This window comes from Bacillus rossius, chromosome 1 (genome assembly GCF_032445375.1).
Source record: "Bacillus rossius redtenbacheri isolate Brsri chromosome 1, Brsri_v3, whole genome shotgun sequence".
Classification (NCBI taxonomy): Eukaryota; Metazoa; Arthropoda; class Insecta; order Phasmatodea; family Bacillidae; genus Bacillus; species Bacillus rossius.
The window spans coordinates 246,195,183-246,213,777 of NC_086330.1; the positions used below are offsets into that span (position 1 = coordinate 246,195,183).

The 18,595-nt window shown below is 39.7% G+C and overlaps 1 protein-coding gene across 1 annotated transcript in view; it reads left to right on the plus strand.

The window, feature by feature from the left end:
- LOC134546355 (transcription factor collier) overlaps positions 1-18,595 on the plus strand; it is a 497,510-nt gene that overhangs the window by 392,387 nt on the left and 86,528 nt on the right. Inside the window, exon 9 of the mRNA XM_063389143.1 lies at positions 5,760-5,841. Coding sequence (XP_063245213.1) covers positions 5,760-5,841 — 82 coding nt within the window. The remainder of the gene's footprint in view (positions 1-5,759; positions 5,842-18,595) is intronic.

Sequence of the window (18,595 nt, forward strand, 5' to 3'; positions counted from 1 at the left end):
CTTTAAAAATGCACACCATAACAGGAACTTTGCATCAAAAGCCCTAACTTCATGTAAAACGCAATCCAAGCTAAAGAGATCAGGTAAATGCATAATATTAATTAAACAACACTGTAAAACCAAATCAGTGTCATTAAGTAGCAGCATGAATTAATTAAAATACCTTTATATATATATATATATATATATATTTCATTGCAAATTATTGCCTTCGGCTTGCGATAAACGGCCAGTAACGAGCATTTCTTCTGAACCTAAATAAAAAAAGTTTCAAACGTAATAAAATTATACTAAATAATTAACAGAAGAATAAGTTTAAAAATGAAAAAATTCAATATATCTGAGGCTAGCTATAAAATGCCGGAGACGTAACACAAATGTTACACAAGAAAATTGTGTTTCTTCAAGTATGTAAGCAATATATTAATTACTTGTGTACATCAGTATTCTTAAACAGTGTTATATAAGTATTTTTTTATCTGTGTAACAAAATATTTTTGAAGTGAAACTTTTTGGGTGTAAGCAATGAGAGTAAAATTTCCACTACAATTTTAAAAACCGAATTTTAATGCAACGTTTTCGTAAAACATTTTTTGTAACGTTTGTGACGCAAATGAGATGTAAAGAGATAGCTTACGAGTCCAGGTTTGAACAGCCAAAGAAGTTTCACTTCAATCACGTGTACTGAGTTGCACGCACTTTTTTTTTTTTTACCTCCTGAAAGTTTCGTGGCAACTGAGGCAATCAATATTTCTATTATGTAACAAATACTCAAACCACATTTTAGGTAGAATTTACATAAAAATTATAGATAAAAGTAATTTAGCATTTATGTGATTAATAACATATTGATACAATGCGCTGAACTCCACCTTGGATTCATGTATTTTTTTAGAACTTTCATTTCCCAGGCATGGGCACTATCTTTCCAAATATATAAGTGTTTAAATTTTTTTTGAAAATTATAAAAAGTAATTTTTAAAAATTATAAAAATATTTTTGGTTTAAATGAAGAAAGGAATGCCTTGTCTTAAAACATTTCCGTTGAAGAATCACATCATAAATAACCAATTTAGTCTAACATCAGATTTATACAGGTTATAGGCCCTACTAAAGGGATATGCGAAACCTGAGAAAGCCGATTGCAGTGACATATAATGGATTGTTTCCAAAAGTTAAATGAAAGCGTTCACGACATATATCCCAAAGTGGCATGCAGTAAAAAAAAACTGTTTTTTTTTTTTCATCAGATCGATGGAGCACTAAATAAAGAATTTATACTTGCTAATTTAGAACATTATCTCTCACTTTCGCATCATGCCTGAAATAAACTTGAACTATATGTACTCCTTGATTCTCAGCGCTGACACATCCGTCTGCTTGAGAGCGAATGCGAGCCCACGCCCACAGCTAAGCCCCCCCTCCCCCCCCCCCCCACCAACACACGAGCCCTCAGGTCGAACTGCCGGGTGAAGGAACAGCGTCTCGCCAGTCCAAACCGTCAGTCCAAAAGCTGAGAGTATCGTGGCAGGCATCTTTGCAATTGCAACATCCAAAGTTTCTTCCGTACTTCCATAGGTACTCTACGATGAAACGATGCATCCAAGAGCAGGAGCGACCGCAAGACTGATCCTCCAGTTCAGTTCAGCTGGGAGCTGGGAGCTGGACTGACTGCGCGTGTGTAGGGAAGGGGGGCGGAAGCCAGGGAGCACATCGGCCTGGCGCGCGAGGCTGTGGTTTATTCAGCGACCGCGCGGGTCCCGGCGCGGACCGTCAATGTTGCAGGCGGCGCGGAAGACGCGCGCAGCGGAGAGCGGCACATGACACAAACCCCCTCGCCCATCTCAGCACAGCCCGGCTCTCGGGAAAAAACCTCACAGGAAGGAAAACAGTAGGCTGTCGAGAGACCTTTCACCTAACCCCTCCCTCGGCCCGACTGATCAAATATTGAAGCCCCGCTTTGTCGACCCTCGGAATCATAATTCAGCAGTCGCTGGAGCGTGCGGCGGGTGGGAGGGGCGAGGGCTGTGTGCGCGCGTCATGGAATCGAAGGATTGCAGACGGATTACCCTTGCGGGTGCGATTGTTTTTGCGTCTCCCTCTGCGGCTCTCTGCCCCCCGTCCCCCCTCCCTGGGTCCATCTTTCCAGCGCCAATGTTTTCCCTCCCGCCGACCCTCTGGCACTCGATGCGTCGGCCGGGGGAGGGGGAGGGGACTGAGCGTCCCAGAGGAATGGCCTTTCGCCGACAATAGGAAGGACTCGAGGCTCCCCGCCCCGTGGTTCGGCTCGTGTATTATTTAGCTGACATTAAAGGGGTCATGTGGTAATTGGGGTGCGCTGAGGAGGGGACTGCGCGGACTCCGGGGTGGAAGGGCCAGGACTTGGAGGCCTCCGGAGGCAGTGGCGCGTCGATACTCCGTCACTCCGTCACTCCGTCACTCCGTCACTCCTTCACTCCGTCACTCCGTCACTCCGTCACTCCGTCACTCCGTCCCATCAGGGCGCTAACACCATCTGCTACCTTGCATTGAACATGATAGATAATTCCTGCTTTACGTGCAGTTATTTCTTCTCGGGTTCGTTTATCAAAGGGATGAAATAATAGCCTAACATTTTTAGGTTTGAAATAATAAAAATGTTAGTTTACAAGAAACTGATGGATTTTTAAGTATATTCCATGGTGGGAATACAGATATTCGTTTTGTAGATGGGTTAGGAGTAGCGGCTGAATTGAGAGTGAAGGGAAGCCCCAGCATCTCCTGGACGCAGGCAACGTCAGCCATGTTTTCCCCTTAAGGGTACCTGCCGGGCTCAAGCCGCTCACCCTGGAAGGGGGGGAGGTATAAGGCGCGAACATCGGTCCTTCCCTCCCCGCTGACCATAGTTACTCCAACCTTTCATTACCAGTCTCGTTTGGGCGTGTTTACCTCCGGCATTACTGGTCAGCAGGCTCTGCCAGGCCAAACCAAAACATGGCAGGACTGTGAAGAAAATAAAACATAAACACCAATTTTCTTTGTAAATTATTAATATTAAACGCAATGTTTCATCACTCTAAAACACATAATAAATTTGTTACATAAGAACTATTATGATCTAAATGATCTGTTTTAATATATAGTAGGCCTCCATTTAATTTTATAGTAAATTTTCAAATAGCATGGCAGTGACGACTTAAACCTGTTCATTTGCAGGCTTAGAAAAATATCGCAAATAAAAATAATTTATTACATATATTGAAGAAATCAGGTCATGTGACCAATTGGAAACCTACTTACAGTGTCGGCTGATAGCCACCTTAAGTGCAAAATTAGTTTCATAACCCCTGATTTCTGCTATAATTATTTTAAAATGTTTTTGCACGAATAAAACTATCTCTAATCCCCTGTTTTCACCTGGGTGAAAACAATTTCTGTAGCTTTTAATGCTGTAAAAAGTATGGTTGTAAATCATATTTATACGTTTATATCTTAAAATAAGGCTATTCGTAGTAATGATACTAGATCTCCGATTATATTCTGATTTATGTTAAGAAATAAGTCTCTTTGACTAATACTGTGTTCCTGACACGATGATTTTGGTGACTCTAAGTATACTATTTTTTTTCCAAATTCATCAGGAAAATATTTCCTTTGAAATTAATAAAAAACAAATAAAAATTCATTTCAATTTTCAGAATCATTCCAAAAACGATTTTTTAAAAAAAACTATTTTTTCTACAAAGATAAAGAAATACTAATCATATTAAATAAAATGTTGCACTAGAATAATAAAATACTTTCAAAATTTAACTAACAATCATGCATGAAACCTGAATAAAAATTAGCAAAGAGACTCTGAACATAAAATTTTACATACATACAAAATAATCCTAAAATTACTACCTAATAGGATTGCACCCCAGAAATTCTTAGAAAGCTTAAGAATCGTTACAATATTGTTCTTGAAACATGTATCCATCGCTTATCAGCTATAAGGTATAAAATAAAACTATAACTTCTAGGCACATATGTATTTAAATTAACGTTTTCATTGCCTAAATTAATATTGAAGAAAGAGCAACTGCCATTCGGGTAACTTACTTTAACGATAAAACATACTATAAAAGTAAAAAAATATGATTTAATGAGTTACTTAAATTTTATATTTCCTTTAAGTAGGCTCTTGAAGTGCTTTTTCGACAGTTAAAACAGGTTATGCTAAAAATCACTTTTTTTTGTGATGGCTTTATCAAAATATTATTTTGCTCTGCTAAGGTCCTTGACAAGATATTTTAAATATACGTCTTGTAACCGAATTGAAATTTCTTTATAACATCCTTGAGAACCTAGACATGAAAAATAAATCTCCAGTTTGTATGGATTAAGTTAGATATTATTATAGATGAAATTAAACTTATGAGAAATACAATGTAGGTAATTAACTTTTGAAGAATTATTAAAAGCACTATCTCCAGTAACGAATTCAAAATATTATCATTGCGAAACATATGTGTTAGATAACTTTTAGAGGATATAGACTGATTTAAAGAAATTTATTGCCATATTTTTCGGTCTACTTAAATATGGATACAGAATTTAAGTACTAATTTTTAGTATTGATTTCCTTAAAGTTCTATCTCGATTTTAATGATATTGACATTAAGAACGTTTACCTGAAAATTGATAAAGAAATATTTTCCGAAGAAATTTTTAAATTCAGTAACTTACAAACACCGTTAATTTTTTTTTCTTGAGGCAGGACGTGTACTTTAAAATAAAATGCTTATTTTTTCCGCATTCATTAAACAAAAATTTTAATTTTTAGGAAAATGTTCCAGAATCAAGACCGTGACCTTTTTTTCTCTAGAAAATGATAGAAATTTGTCTTACACAAATTCATAATTATATTGGTACCAAATAAGTAAAAATAAAATATGTTTTGGTTATTTTTTTTGTGTACTTATTTTTGTATACGTAAAAGATTTCGGATGTGGATTTATTTTATGTGTGAACTAAAAAGTATGTCCATAAAATAATTCCCCAGTTATAAAATTTCATAGTATTAACGGTAATCGTTCTAGTGTGTTGGTTCAAGGTCACAATTAAAGAGTAACTAAAATAGTTTTAGATAAGCGCATACGCTAATTCTCCTTTGTTGTTTTCTCGCTTGCAGCGCAAAATAATGGCTCTTTCCCCAATTAGTAGAAGGTGAACCTGTAAAATTTATTTAACAATAGGATGGAGCCCCTCCCAATGGAATCTCTTTGTGTTAGAGTGGTTGAACGTCGAAATCCCTGGCCTTTGTATTGGTCGTAATGGTCGAGACGACAGAGCTCTTTTTCGCTGACCTCCACGTTCACCTGACATAACCCCATGCGATTTTTATTTCGGAGCTTTAAACAAAAAGTGTCTACGTTCAGCCACTACCTAATGATTTTTCAGAGTTTAGATACAGAATTGAAGAGGCTATTGCTTCTATTACTCGGAACTTTTTATCCAAAATTTGGGAAGAATTGAACTTTAGGTTGAATTCGTGCCGTATAGCTAAAGGTGCACATATTTAACATATGTAAAAAAAACGTGTTAGTTTACCATCAATTTAATGCAGGATTTTTATTAATAGTAGAAAATTAAAAAAGTATAATACACCTTTGAAACTGGGACATTATGTTTAGGAAAACAAGTATTATATTTTGGAGATTTCAGGGAAGAAGTGATTCATACAACTGTTTTATTTACTTGTAAAAAAATGCACATAATTACGTTGTTGGTTGCAGGTTTTTTCTCAAGTTCTTCCTGAAGTGCAACCAGAACTGCCTGAAGAACGCGGGCAACCCCAGGGACATGCGGAGGTTCCAGGTAAGAATAACAACCTAGTCTGGACACAGCATGGGCTAGGGCCAGTGGACACCGAAAAAGACAATATCGCGCAACTTGATGCCTTGCAATCAACTGAGGCATCCCAGTAGTGTTCGTTTGTTTTATCTTTGGAGCTTGAACACCTTACTTATGAAACCAAAGTGTACCTAATTTACATATTGTGTCTGAACTCTTAATTTTCTTGTTATTGAAAGCTGTGACTTATTGATGATGGACAGTAATGAGATAAAATCTTTTTTTTTCTTTATAGGCCTACAGTAAAAAAAAAATCATTTTTTTCTCATCTGATATTTTCGTGGAAAATCATTCTCTCATAAGCAAATAGTTACTGTTACATTATAACTACAGTAATTATTATTCGTTCGTTAAGTAAAATATCCTCGCTTTAATAATATTAATGCGTACAATCAGAAAGTTTTGTCGATTTTTATGTTTTTTTTTCACTTTCTTGCTTTAACATCCAAATATATTTCTAAACAGTAAGAAAATCTAAAACTCAAAGTAAAAAATACTTTGGAGAATAAAATAATATTTGTGAAAACTTTTAACTTTTTATCCTTATTTCAAATCACAGACACGTTATTAAAACGAATACTTAGTTTAGGTACATCTAACCAATAAATATACATAGGCTAAACAATTAGAAACTAAACTATCGATAACTTGATGTCGTAGCGAGATATAATTTTATGTTGGAGTTCACACAAAATAAGTATGAGAAAACGTTTAAATATCGTTATAATTATTTGCTCAGTGGCCAAATAGATGATTTTCAAACCACTTGGCTTAACTCTTTTAGCTAAACGTAAATTCGAGCTACAACATATTTTGCCCAGAACATTTGAATTTAAAAATTCTTACAAATTACTAAAGGTTTAGACAATTGCTTTATTTTGGTTTGAAGTTAACTATTGGAAATTGTGATAAAAGTGTAACAATAACTACTTCATGTAACTTCGGGTCTTCTCACCATCCATGGCCTTCACACAGCCCCTACATTGGAGAGAGGAGAGATGACAATAATTATGGTGTGAGAAAATGTGAGTATTATTAGAAAATTAACTATACCATTTTGTAAACCAAAAGTTGGAAAGTAAAAATTTATAGGTAGGTACTTGTAAACGTTTGAGCAGGAAATCAAAGCAAATAGTAAGCACGTTAAAATGTATCATTTTAAGGCAAAGTGTTGCAATTTAAAAAAAAACATATGAAGCTGAGTGAGGTGCATTCATTGGATTAGATTTCAATGTCAGTTCAACTTTGTTTCTGTTTAAGCATTCTTTAATAATTATTGCATGTAAAGCCTAACTGGTGAAGTACATAAATGGGAAATTTTAAAGCTTTAATATAACTTACAAGTTACTTAACTTATTTAAATTCTTAGTGATTTTTAAACAAGAAATGAAGCTGTTAATTACCATCGTAGGTTGTATCATTGTGATTTAGTTACTATGAAGACATAGAAGAAAAGTAGGTTTTACACAAGTCTGCAAGTATAACGTAGACAATGAGTTATATGTGGTCCGATCCATTGCTCATGAACTGGAGTCGCCTCATGATAACGAATCGTCAATGCTCACATCCACTGATGTTCATTTGAGGCAAACATTCGAAAGCTTGTTTGGGATGTTGTACTTAATTTATTAAAGAATGATTGCGAAGTCAATAATTTGACGTATTTGACAGTATTTATTATAATTAAAGGAAATTAATTTCAGTCTCACACGTTATTTATTTCTAATAGGAACTGCATGAAAAAGAAAAGAAAAGCAGTGCACTGATACACAATGTCGCCAGCAAGGAAAGCGCGCCTCGCCTGTGTGAACCTGTGTGAGGGGCAGTCGGGGATGTAGACATGTTCCCACAGGAGGAGCTAGGGGCAGTCGGGGATGTAGACATGTTCCCGCAGGAGGAGCTAGGGGCAGTCGGGGATGTAGACATGTTCCCGCAGGAGGAGCTAGGGGCAGCGGGGATGTAGACATGTACCCACAGGAGGAGCTAGGGGCAGTCGGGGATGTAGACATGTTCCCGCAGGAGGAGCTAGGGGCAGCGGGGATGTAGACATGTTCCCGCAGGAGGAGCTAGGGGCAGCGGATAAAAAGACATGTTCCCGCAGGAGGAACTAGGGGCAGTCGGGGATATAGACATGTTCCCGCAGGAGGAGCTAGGGGCAGCGGGGATGTAGACATGTTCCCGCAGGAGGAGCTAGGGGCAGTCGGGAATGTAGACATGTACCCGCAGGAGGAGCTAGGGGCAGCGGGGATGTAGACATGTACCCGCAGGAGGAGCTAGGGACAGCGAGGATGTAGACATGTTCCCGCAGGAGGAGCTAGGGGCAGCGGGTAAAAAGACATGTTCCCGCAGGAGGAACTAGGGGCAGTCGGGGATATAGACATGTTCCCGCAGGAGGAGCTAGGGGCAGCGGGGATGTAGACATGTTCCCGCAGGAGGAGCTAGGGGCAGTCGGGAATGTAGACATGTACCCGCAGGAGGAGCTAGGGGCAGCGGGGATGTAGACATGTACCCGCAGGAGGAGCTAGGGGCAGCGGGGATGTAGACATGTTCCCGCAGGAGGAGCTAGGGGCAGTCGGGAATGTAGACATGTACCCGCAGGAGGAGCTAGGGGCAGCGGGGATGTAGACATGTACCCGAAGGAGGAGCTAGGGGCAGTCGGGGATGTAGACATGTTCCCGCAGGAGGAGCTAGGGGCAACGGGGATGTAGACATGTACCCGCAGGAGGAGCTAGGGGCAGCGGGGATGTAGACATGTTCCCGCAGGAGGAGCTAGGGGCAGTCAGGGATGTAGACATGTTCCCGCAGGAGGAGTTAGGGTCAGTCGGGGATGTAGACATGTTCCCGCAGGAGGAGCTAGGGGCAGCGGGGATGTAGACATGTACCCGCAGGAGGAGCTAGGGGCAGTCGGGGATGTAGACATGTTCCCGCAGGAGGAGCTAGGGGCAGTCAGGGATGTAGACATGTTCCCGCAGGAGGAGCTAGGGGCAGCGGGGATGTAAACATGTACCCGCAGGAGGAGCTAGGGGCAGTCGGGGATGTAGACATGTTCCCGCAGGAGGAACTAGGGGCAACGGGGATGTAGACATGTTCCCGCAGGAGGAGCTAGGGGCAGTCAGGGATGTAGACATGTTCCCGCAGGAGGGGGCGAGGGGCATCGGGGAGCTTTGCAGTCCGCTGGAAAATCTTCGCCAGCGATCGTTGAGGAAGAAACTCGAGGCGTCGTCGGGTTGAGATAACTTTCTCGAGAACGACCCGCGGAGGCGGCGGAGGAGAATGGCGGGAGAAAGGGGCGGAGGAAAGGAGAGAAAGAAGAAATTAAGAGCAGTTCCGTAAAAATAAACTGTCCCGAAAGAGCATGTTGCCCTAATAGCGTCCCTCGAGACAGGCAATTAGTTGCAACAGCCCGGGAAGTTGGAGCGGTGTGAAATTAGTCGCGGGGTTCCGGGGGCTGATTAAAAACGTTAAGAAGGCTGCGGGGGCGGCGGCGGCGGCACAACTGGCCAAGTCCACTGCAGCTCCTCGAGTTCCTGCTTGAGTCCCAGCCTGCTGGTGCAGGCACGCTCGGGCAGTAGATTGTGCGTAGCCTACGTGCATAGAACTGGGTATCCCACATGCGTTTCTTTGTAATATTAATGCATTCAATAAGAACACAAATCTATTTATTAATCTTTGGTCAACATTTAGTCAATAATAAACACTAAGCAGTATAGCGAGTTGGACATTTCACCTGAGCTGCACATCTCGTTGACAGCGAGGCTACTAGAGACCAGTACACACAACTGACAATTCAGTAATATTGAGGATGGAATAGGCCATGCCACTTAGCAAAGAACCGTCACTGCATTTTCCTGGCGCCATTTCAGGAGAGAAGCTGAGTTCAGAATATTGTCTCTTATTAAAAATATGTTCCTAATTATTTATTGCATTAAATTAAATCGTTTAAAATGTTTTATTAAGTGTAGACTGAATATAGTGAAACATTGGTTAGGTTTATATAAAAAAAAGTACAGCTTTAACTCGCCAGAAAAAGATGATAAACTCAAACTAATATAAAACATATTTTAGGTAACTGTAACAAATAACCAAACTATAATAATAACTAGGAACTAGTCATTTCACATTCCCATTAATTTCCATCAAAAATTTCAGCTGTAATCTGCTGACCTTATTCCGTTCACTTGCAGAAGCTTATAATGGCTTTAGTGGTAATAATAGGAAAGTGGTTATTTTACACTTAGAAAACTTGGGAATATTGAGTTGTCTTACGAGCGGAATACATAAATTTGTTGGATAATTTATGAAATTTAATTGTTTTAAGTGGCAAGCGGAATACATAATTTTTTTGGATAATTTATGAAATTTAATTGTTTTAAGTGGCCCTCCAAGAAGCGTGAGTAGTAATAAAGCCTACTTGGACAGCTAATAAATGGATTACGATTACTTTTTTTTTTGTTTTTCTGAACTTTCAGTATCTCAATTAATTAAATTTTAGTTATGGTTTGTACATGAACATTACATCTAACAGAAGTATATTAATGTGAATGTTGTCGGTGTTTGCACGCGCTATGGCGAGCTCACGCGGCGAGGACATCTGTCTGGCGGAGGCCTGTGAGAAACGCCCGCATGAGTCTGACTTCATGAGCTCAAAGTACTTGAAGGTCTCGCGACCATGCAGTCCTGAATGCCCAATCTCCTAGAAACTTTCCATTGGGGCAGTTGATACAACCATACACAGTTACACGTTGGCCACACAGCCGGGGGGGGGGGGGAAATCCCACCCTTCTTATTTAAAAGAAAATTCTTAAAATGATGCGCTTATAATTTTTTTTTTAAATTCGTGCACTATTTAGAGTGTGGTGATTCATAAAAGAAAAACTGAAAGAACGTTTCCCATATTTTAACACTGCTAGCATATACTATCTCTGCATACGATTTAACTCACTTATCATTTTAATTTGAATAAAACTTTTCATTGCGATACACTTCAATAACCGGTACGGACTTGTTATGTAGATTTATATTAGAACGTGTGCTTGGCAATTGAAAATGCCAGTCTAAAAGTAGAATGATAATTGTTCTTAACTACTCACATAAATATTGTACCTACTGCAAATTAAATTTTAGCATGTTTCGAGAGGACTTTCATGAAAGAGTACCCAGTTTGGGGATGATTTTAAATATGGAGCTTCCGAAATGTTGCCGATAATCGCAAACATGCTGTAGTTAGTGATTTCATACACGATAGGCTGCGTGATTAGCGTTTATTGCAGTGTTTCTCACCACATTGTCGTGGAAACTTTGTGAATGTGCTGCAAAATGTTGGTGATAAGCATAATATATAAAACCTTAACTCAATTATTTCGTGTAAAATTTTTTAGCTCAATCATTATTGACGTGAAGTTAAAATTGTTTTAAATGATATGTATGTAGTTTACTACCAGATTCAGCAACTTGTGCAAGGGCAGCCAGGTCCATGAAGGGATAGGAGACTCTGGCCTAGGCCGTGGCAGGTCTTCACGGCACATTCGCAACTACTGCGACTCGACATTTCGGGTGCCGCCTCGTCAGTTATCTACCATCGTGCTGCTAGCCGCGGGTCCAATTAAACTTCGGGCGGCGGGAGGGGAGTGGTGTGGTAGGCTGTTTTATCTGGTCCGTGTTTTACTGCACGCCGGTTTTTTTACAGCTCCCTCCCCCGTCTCCGCCACCCCACCAGCTCCCACTCTTCTTTATCGTCTTGTCCGCAGAGAAGAAGCGGAGAAGAAACGGTTAAGTACGATGTGCCTTCGCCATTGTGTCCTCGCGATAGTCCTCCCATTTTTATAATCCGCTATAAAGAAAATTACTTCCATCTAAGCTGTGATTTATTTAGCTTTAAACAGTTTTCTGTTGGTTCAATGTTCAGTGTTATTATTTTATATATGTATTGCTTGATATTGTTTCGTGTTAACGTCATGCATTAGCGTTTATTGCAGTTAAAATTTATATTTGTAAATAGGTAGTTTATTCACAGTTTTACATATTACATACATGGATATAAATTCTCACAACTCACAAAAAAGAATATAAATCTCATAGTGGAACAACAATTACAATGCAGGCAGAATAAAAAGATTTTCAAATGAAATAAAATGATTTACTGCAGCATACACTGCATCCTGAATGCAGTCACATAATTCCGAGGATCTCATGAATTCACTCAGTAATACGGTAGACTTTTTGAAGCGAATCTCTGTTACGGATGGTAGGGTAAGTAGAGGGGCTGAACTCCCCGGAGATACATAAATGTTTCCATTAGCACAATTTCATACAAGCGTACTTGAATATGAGTACTTGCACAAGTATACACATACTGGCGCAATTGCATACTCACATACTCGCATATTTGTTCATTTGCATACTTGCACACCCTTTTATACACTATCATACCTATAGCCTATCTAGTGAAGTTAAACTTCTGATGCATGTGGCAGCCACCCACGTTTTCTTAGTGTGTTTCCTTTTACTACTGGATGCAGTACTTTTGCAATGAACCATACGTCTGAGCCAGCAATTAAAACGAAAAAAAAAATTTAAAAACCATTTCCGCAGTGAATACAGAAAACCTATTTAATATAGAATTTAAAATGAACAGTGTGGAGAAACATAGCTAATTGCCATTTTAGTTGTTTTGCTAGTTCAAACCGTTTTTGTAAATGTTAAATATATTTTTCGATAAATGAATATTTGAGGGGTTTGACATTACGATATAATTGACAGTTTTTTGCTTTGATTCTGAAAAAAAATGAAAACGAAGTTGGGACCTCTTCTTATACTACCCAATTATGCGATCACTTTTTTTCTTACAGCCTTGTGAACAATAACACTTCGCTATAAGTCATTGCTTACCTGCGACGTTCCCGAGCTTTGTGGGAATATAGAAGTGAGTGGCCGTCAAAATTCCTTGTATTTTGATGAGTTTAAGACAATGTAATTCACTATTTTAAACCACCTACGAGTTAATTAACTGCTGTCAAACATATAACTTACAGGACTGAACATGTTAAGGTGTGTGTGTTCTTGCTGTGTTGTGTCGCACGAGTGTCCATGAGGCTGAAGTCGTGGGTTCGATCCCGACAACCGGCATCACCTCATGTTCGTCGGCAGTAGCTCACAGCCCGCTAGGTTCTCGACTGAGCACGACCATGTGAAACACTTTAGTCTCATTTACCGAACAGTTTCACTGACTTAGAGAAGTACACATAGCGTAAAACTGGTACAGTCGTCACAAGTTTAGCACACGCAACTCTGACTCCGACGTCTGCGTTGGTTACAATGCGTTCCACCTTCTCTGAAGACTTCGTAAATTAACATTTCCAAATTAATCCTGATTGCAACTGGACAAATATACGTAATAACTCCCTAAGAGTAGATTCATGAAACAAGCGTCATGCACTTTTGCGAAAGGCTTGAAAATTTTGAATGGCAAATGAAATCAGTATTTCTTGGTTAGATCGGTCAGGTATGAAAAAAAAAATTCTCTTAAATCCCTACTAACATATAAATGCGTAAGTGTGTTAATCCTTCTTTCACACAGCAACGGAGCAACAGATCAACGTTATTATTTGGAAATATAGATAATTTATGGGCTGAAGAGTGACATAGACTACATATAATTATGAAATTGCATCCCTAAGGAGTGAAAAGGGGGTAAATTCAGTTGTATAAAATGAACTTATAGGAGGTAGGGCATATATACATAAACAGTGAGTTTGTGTGATTTCTCTGTGTCTGCCACACGGTCATATAGAAAGGTCTGGCAAATTCATATCCTTCTCCTGGGCAAAATCCATCCGCTTAGTGAAGCTCGCGGCTACTAGGAAATTAAGGTTTGCTAATAACAGTTTAGTTTAGAACTACGTCAATATATGGCGTTGCCTTGAATTTGTAACGCGGTATCGTTTGGTGTGTCCGTCACGTCTTACCTAGGGACTACCTGCCTTCCCACAAAAGGAAGCTGAACATTGGTGTCCCGGTTTTGCTGATGCAACAAATGGAACATTAAAATCAAAATTTCTCGTTTTTTAAGTGTATGTCTAGAAACTTGTTAGTAATATTCTTTATATTATGTATTTAACCCGGGCAACGCCGAGTAGCCTACTTCATCTATTAGTTGTATCTATAGTTCCCAAGAATCTACGCATGTTCAAGTAACAAGTATCTTCAAATGTTGAGTCAGCAATGCATCACAACTACGCAGACTTTTTAGAAGAAAAAATGAATTTGCTAAGTATTACTAAGGCGTCTCTTTAACTATGAACATACTATGACTGCAGCAGCAATGCAAGCAAGACGCCGCTGCGAGCCGAGCTGTAACAAAAATAAGAAAGCATATCTTGAAAGTATATTTGCTGATAATGACTATAAAAACTACGTAAAAATTATTTAACCAACCAATGGAGCATATAAAGAATATGATCCTAATAAGCATGTAAATTCGAATAAGAGTTGGAATTACCGACACTAATTTTGATTTATGAAAATCAGCTACAAACACGCCTTCCCCTAAACATGGCTAAGGAATAAAAAAAATAATTTACCAAACTAATTCATTTAGATGGACGATGTAAGAAAATTAATTGATATTTGTCTTTAATTGTTTTAAGAGTTTTTAGTAAACTTTTATCTCGATACCGCTCTTGCATTTGTTGTTGTGCCTCAAATATTTTCAACTTATATCCCCTTAGTGTAATACGATTACGAAGACTTGCGTGCTGTTTTACACCCACGATACTACACTCTGTAAACATCTTTTGGAAATATTTGTGGTTGAACAACAAGTGCAAGGGAGTTATAGAGTTAAAATTGTAGAAATATCTCTTAGGCCAAAATGAATGTAATGACGAAAATGAGAGTAAAATACACCAGCATGTGATGTGAAACCGAGCCTTGAGTGGAGAGATAGGTGGTGTCCGTCCCTCCACGCCTCATGTGGGCGCTGACGACCAGGAAACCGCCGCGCGAGAGTGAGAGAGAGAGAGGGTAAGGAGGGGGGGGAGAGAGAGATAGTCGCGGATGGTGATGGTGACCACTCGCGAGCGACGCCGATAAATCAGGCGCGTTTCGCGCGCTCTTGACGCGCGAGATGATGACGGCAGATGAGGCGCCCGCTGGGGAGGGAGACGCGAATGAGACGGCGGAAGGCAAAAACTCGGGGCGGGAGCCATGAAAACTATCCAGATTAGCGAGGCGTCGCGGGCGTCGCGGCTCGACCCATCGCTCACTGGGCGCCGGTCGGCGCGTGCGGTCGCTGCAACAAGTGTTGATCACTCACTGGGCGCCGGTCGGCGCGTGCGGCCGCTGCAACAAGTGTTGATCGCGAGCCGGGCGTGGGCTGGCTCCTCCGAGGACTGCTTCCGGACCCGTTACGTCACTACGTCAAGTATGTAGTGCCAGCCAGCTTCACATAATAACAGTTATGTGTCTGTGTCTTATCCTTAATGGACTATACCCTGTAAACGGACTCTTATGTAGAAAATAGTTCTAATAATTCACGTCTTCTTTGAGATATGTGCATCACCTTTTCGAAACAGCTGTTGCATTTATAGAATTTGCGAAAATGATAGACAGCGGTGCAGTGTAACGTCATTACCTACCAGTTACTTATAATTATATTTAACTGACTTGTTCAATGCGTTCAGTACTAACAACGTGACCCACAACATAATCTTGAAATTTCCATCGGTGTTTGTCATTGTCAATATCCAATGTAAAATGTTTCTACAAGCTGTTACATTAAAATACCACTTCTCATGATAATTTTGAACTGACGTTAGCTTCTGGAAAAATACTTTGATTTGCATGGCCAGAACACAATATTGGCAGTCTTTACGTGCCTTGTGCTCATACAAAGTTTGTTTTTGATAGGACCTAAAACACATAACGTTTACGTCAACTGTGCTGGTTTAGGAAGGTCGTAAAAGCAAACAGCATAAGCAAGACCTCTCTGATAAAACTATTCAGTTTCCTGTATCCAAATAATATTTATATGAAGTTTATTTTCCGATATAAACGCACGTCTGCTTGCAGCCACAGAGCGCTCTCAAGATACTTCGCAAAATAATTAATCTCAATTTCTCTATATGGTGTGGAATTTGAAGGTTGCTATCATTAGATTATTTTTTATAATACATACATATAGCTGACTAAAACACTTTTAACGTTATTACCTATGTTCTAAATTGGAGTACACACTAAAAAAATTAAAATAACATAAACTATAGCATATTCACATAAACTGCACGTCAAGTAGTTGACAGGGATCTTGAAAATGATTAGGGTCTTCTAGTCATGAAAAGCAGCAGCATATTCGTAAACATCGGTAGGCCTAGTTTATGAATCGACCGTCTAAGAACTGTAGCTTACAGTTTATACTATTAAATTTTATAACTGGGACATTATTTTATGGACATACTGTATTTTTGACTGTGCGCTTATGTGAGCTGTTAATATCTATAAAAAATAATAAACGCAAAAAAAACTAAATTAGTCTTAACCAGATCATACTAGCGCCATTCGCTAAAAATATTAAGCCTTTTTATTATTAGACTTTGTTCTATTCCTTACCCGCTTTTACAGCCATGCTTAATGAGTCAGTTGGTCCTCAAAAATTGTAAATACTCTGACAAATCTGACAAAAAAATTTACGATATAAATATTAGCATGAATGTTGGATTTAACATTGATAGTATATTTTACAAAATTTAGGAAAAATTGAATACGGTATAATTGTTATAACTGTATTCTATTTTCCATTGACTTATTATTGGTTCATTTAATCGTATTGACAAAAGAGCTTTGCTGAATTCATATATGTATTTTTTTAATATATTGAATGTGAGTATTTATTTATATGCAAGGTTGTTTTTGATTTAATACCCGTGGCGGTATTCTCTTGAACGCAAGGAAAGCAATGCGCAGGAACATGAGCAAGGAAAGGTGGCGCTGGTTGCGAGTATTCCCGCGAGGGGCGCGGCGAGCGTTGCCCCTGGGAGCGGCGCGTGCCCGCCAGGCCTCGTCTGCGCATGCGCGTCCCTGCGGCCCTCAGGAGCCGGCGATAAGCGCCTGTGACCGGTCAATCAGCGCGCCCCCCTCCGGCGCCAGTCGCCACACGCGGCTTGCTAAGCTCTGTCCACGCGACCTCTCCTGCCTGGACGTCACCTGCTGAGCAGCACCCGTCTCGCCTCGAGTAGCTCCAGCTTGTCTCCGGTGCGGGGCACTAATATTCTGAGTACTGAGCCTTACCGAGGGGCCAGGTCGTCAGGTCCTCTAACAAAAAGGGTTGAAATTTTTACACATAAACTGTTAAAATTTATGTTTTTATGACAACCTTGTAGTTAAAATTTGACGAACCTTTTTTTCTATTTTATTTAAAGAATTCATTATGTGAGGCAATAAAATCTTTGATGTTTTTAACTTCATGAAATCATGGGAACTCAATTGAAATAGAAAGGAATTCATCAGCACTTTAAAATTAATTTTTTATTTTATTATCAATGCAGTTTTTCAACAGTAAAACATGACACACAAGGACCATAAACATAGAATGGCCTCTGCGGAGTTCTGGGCGGTCCTGCCTCTGCTATGTCATAAAGCCACAATAATGTATTGTTATAGAACATTCAGAAGAAACAGATAGAATATATATTTTTAAAGTTGTTATGAACACGTTGTTTCGAAAACTCCAAACACAGATTGGTAAGAAATAGCAGAAAGCCATCGACACTGTAAGAGGCGGATGTGTGGTCTAGCGCTCGACAGCTGATGCGGTGCTGAGGGCGCGAAGGCACGGGAGGATGGACGCGTCTTCCCACCTGCCGCGGGGCTTACTGGAGGAGACTCAGTTCAGGACGTGGCACAGTAGGCCACCGCGGTGCAGAGCTGGCGAGGGTGGCACCCTCTGGGAGTGGCAGTCTCCGTGGACAGAGTGCTCGTCCTGGCCAGCGCCGTACCACCGCGCTTCTTGCAACACTGCCCGTTTCACTAGCTCTTGCTGCACTTTAACATACTTGGCCACTGAGAATGGTCATTTTTTTCGTTTAATGGCTTTGATTCGCCTTAACATTCACTATAGGCGGAATAAACGAGAGTACATCATGGAAAACCAACGGGCAACTACAGCATGCACTACCTTTCATATAATACGAAAATCTAAGTCTGACGCCAGTGAAAATTTAGGACAGAAAATTGCTGCTTTTCTCTGCATCGTTATGCTCAGAAGCTAAAGTTGTACGTGAGACTTATAAATTAAATAATGATACTATTTTAAAATTTTAGTATGATTTAAGAAACTAAAATAAATACTTAATATCGGATTTAAATTTTTACTTATTCAACTTTAAATCCATGCAGGATATTTGGAAATTGCTAGTCATACATTTAATGAATAGCATCGAATACCAAAATCAGCACTTATTGTAAGGAATACAAAAAGTGCTGATTTTGGTATTCGTTGCTATTCATTAAATGTATCCCTAGCTATATATATATATATATATATATATATATATACACATATAATGAAACGCTACCCTGCAAAGTTAGGGGCTTGAACAGTACCCCCTAAATTTGTATTTCGCGCACATCCAGGCATTGCTCTACTGGCTGAGAGGACGCTTGATCACAGCGCCATGAGTTCGTACACTCCGCGGGAAGCAGGCGACGAGCCAAGGGTAGACAA